General features: G+C 34.2%; 1 protein-coding gene across 1 annotated transcript in view; it reads left to right on the forward strand.

Moving 5' to 3' along the window:
• Positions 1–1,359: 1,359 nt before the first annotated feature.
• Positions 1,360–2,965, forward strand: part of HELRODRAFT_68094 (hypothetical protein) — a gene marked incomplete at both ends in the record, with an annotated part of 16,528 nt that continues 14,922 nt past the window's right edge. Inside the window, 3 exons of the mRNA XM_009026936.1 lie at positions 1,360–1,476; positions 2,104–2,174; positions 2,607–2,651. Of these exons, the coding sequence (XP_009025184.1) occupies positions 1,360–1,476; positions 2,104–2,174; positions 2,607–2,651 (233 nt within the window). The remainder of the gene's footprint in view (positions 1,477–2,103; positions 2,175–2,606; positions 2,652–2,965) is intronic.

The following is a 2,965-nucleotide window of genomic DNA, read 5'->3' on the forward strand; positions in this document are numbered from 1 at the left end:
AGACTGATACAGATGAATGAATAGAGAGACAACAAAAAATGAACAAGCAAAAAATAAATAGATAAACAAACATACACACACATACATACATGCATCCAAGCATACACACACACACATACACACACACAACACACACACACACACATACAGGCATACATACATACATAAATACATACGAAACGAAACGAAATGAAACATATATACATACATGCATGCATTCATTCATATATACGTAGATACATACATACAAACAAATAAACGAATGAATGAATGTAAAAACAAATAAATTTATAAATGAATGAATATAAACAAACTTAAGGAAATAAATTACTAAAGAAATAATCTAAGAAGAGGTGCAGTTATAAAAAGATTGCGGATATTAATTCATAAGATAACAGCAGATAATCAAATCAACGCGAAAGCTTCTTCTAGGATTTTTAGAATTAATACATTTGCACAAGAACTTCAAAAATCTAACAAAAACAAAATCTCATAACGCAAAACAAAAGATACAAAATAGACAATAATAACAAGAACCACATCAGAGAAACAATGAATAAAATAATTACACCAAATAAACAATTGATGAAAAAATAAAAAAAAAACAAGCATAAAAACAAAGACAACAAATAGCAACTCCACGGTAGGAGACAACAAAATTAATGACGTCATCATAGCAAGTCAGTCTATCAAAATGTGAATAATTAACGAATTCGTCGTCATCATTGCCACCGTCATCATCATCATTACGTCATCGTGATATAATTCTTATAATTATCGTTATGTCATCAATACATTGTCGGGAACATCATTTTTGTCAAACATCGTCACACTTAGGGTCATCTTATCGGTTTATATTTCTGTGGAGTTTCATTCCACTCAATTATATTGGTGTACTTTCACATATCTGCATTCATCTCATCAGTGTCCTCGTTTTGTACCTGCCGTTGTTTTAATTTCGCAACTTTTCCAACTAGTTCATCTTCATTATACCGTTGGATCACTCCACTAAGGTCTAAGTCATTTGTTTTTCCACTATTTATTCATTGTTGGTTACTTCTGTTCCACCTTTGTTTTGTTTTAATCGTCACTAAAGCACCATCTCCTTCCTCAATTACCAGCAGTTTCATTGCCATCACAAACAACACCATCATCACTCACTAACATGATCATTAACTTCATTAACATCATCATCAACATCATTGACATCATCATCATCACAATCATTAACATCATCACGATCATCACACACAAACATCATCATCACCATCATTAACATCATCACCATCATCATTAACATCATCACATTATCATCATCATCACAACCATTAACATCATCATCATCATCATCATAATCACCAGGACTACTCAGTGAGTATGTACTTGAGGCAATGCTGGCAGGACAAGAGACTGAAGTTCAATCCGAGGTCATATCACATGAATGAAGTAAGTAGCGGCAAACTATCACGCACTTCAGTTAACCACGCCACATCATACCACACACTGCGACATATCATTGTACACGATTCTCTTCATAAATCATTTTCAAAACCTACCTTTTCTTCGTTCGTACGATTTTCAACTCCCTTCTTTTTGCTTTTTCTTCTTTACTCTCTCTTCTCTCTCTCTCTCTCTCTCTCTCTCTCTCTCTCTCTCTCTTTATCCTTTTTCTCCATTTTTAGGTTTTTTTATTCATTCTAATATTTTATTTTTCATCAACTTTTTTTTATTTTCATCGACTTTTGGTAATTTTTTCTTTAAAAATTTGTTATATTCACACAGACATTGTTTTTCTTATTTCTTTTTCGCTCCACGCACACACACACACGCACGCACGCATGCAGTCAGACTCGAACGAATACAGTTGCTTATTTATTTATGAATGTTTGTCGAAAAATGTAATTCAAGATTCTCACCAACTTATTAACATTTATTGACGTTTTAATGTCCTACATGCTTACGCGAAACGCAAACAAATCTAACTTTCAATACACCATAAAATAAAAAGCTATTATTATTATTTTTTTTTTTATTTTATTATTATTATTATTATTATCATCATCATTACTCCAGGCGCGCCTTGGTGGAGACAGCTGGAAGAAGATCTGGGTGCCTGACATCTTCTTCCGGAACGAAAAGAGGGCAACTTTTCATGAAGTCACCGTCAAAAATAGGTCAGGTCGCGTGAGATGGTGACGATGACGGCGATGCTGATGCTGGTAATGATGATGATGATGATGATGTATCAGTTGTGGATCATGATTATGATGATGATAGGTAAGACCGATGATGATAAGGAGGAGGATGATGATGAGGAAGAGGAGGAGGAGGAGGAGGAAGAGGGGGTGCGGTGACTTTAGAGATATACATTTGCATGCTTGTGTTTGGTCGCTTGCAAGCATCCATGGTATCATCATCTCCTATGTAAAAATCGCCATGCAAGTTGTTAACTTCATTCTTATCGTGTTTTAAAGGAGTTAAATGCTGGCATCTGCATCATCAACGTTATCACCATTCTTGTAACTGTCACTGATATTGTTATCATTATAGTCCCATCACAATCTCCACAATCAACTTCATCATCGTCGTCGTCATTGTCATTGTAGGTTTCTCAAGTTGAACTTCACAGGGTTCGTTTGGTACGTCACAAAGTGAGTCAACATCGTCAATCAATCAATCAATCAATCAATCAATCAATCAATCAATCAATCAATCAATCAATCAATCAATCAATCAATCAATCAATCAATCAATCAATCAATCAATCAATCAATCAATCAATCAATCAATCAATCAATCAATCAATCAATGTTTTTTAAACTCTTAAGAAATAGTTAAAGCTAGCGACCACCAACTTTTTTTCATCTAGGTCCAAAAATCTTTTTCCACCTTTCGGCGTCTTCAATGAATTAAACTTTCTTACGGCAAATAATTTTCTTATGTCATAGTACAGCGCACTGGCACA

Source organism: Helobdella robusta (genome assembly GCF_000326865.2).
Source record: "Helobdella robusta unplaced genomic scaffold HELROscaffold_5, whole genome shotgun sequence".
NCBI classification, from domain to species: Eukaryota; Metazoa; Annelida; class Clitellata; order Rhynchobdellida; family Glossiphoniidae; genus Helobdella; species Helobdella robusta.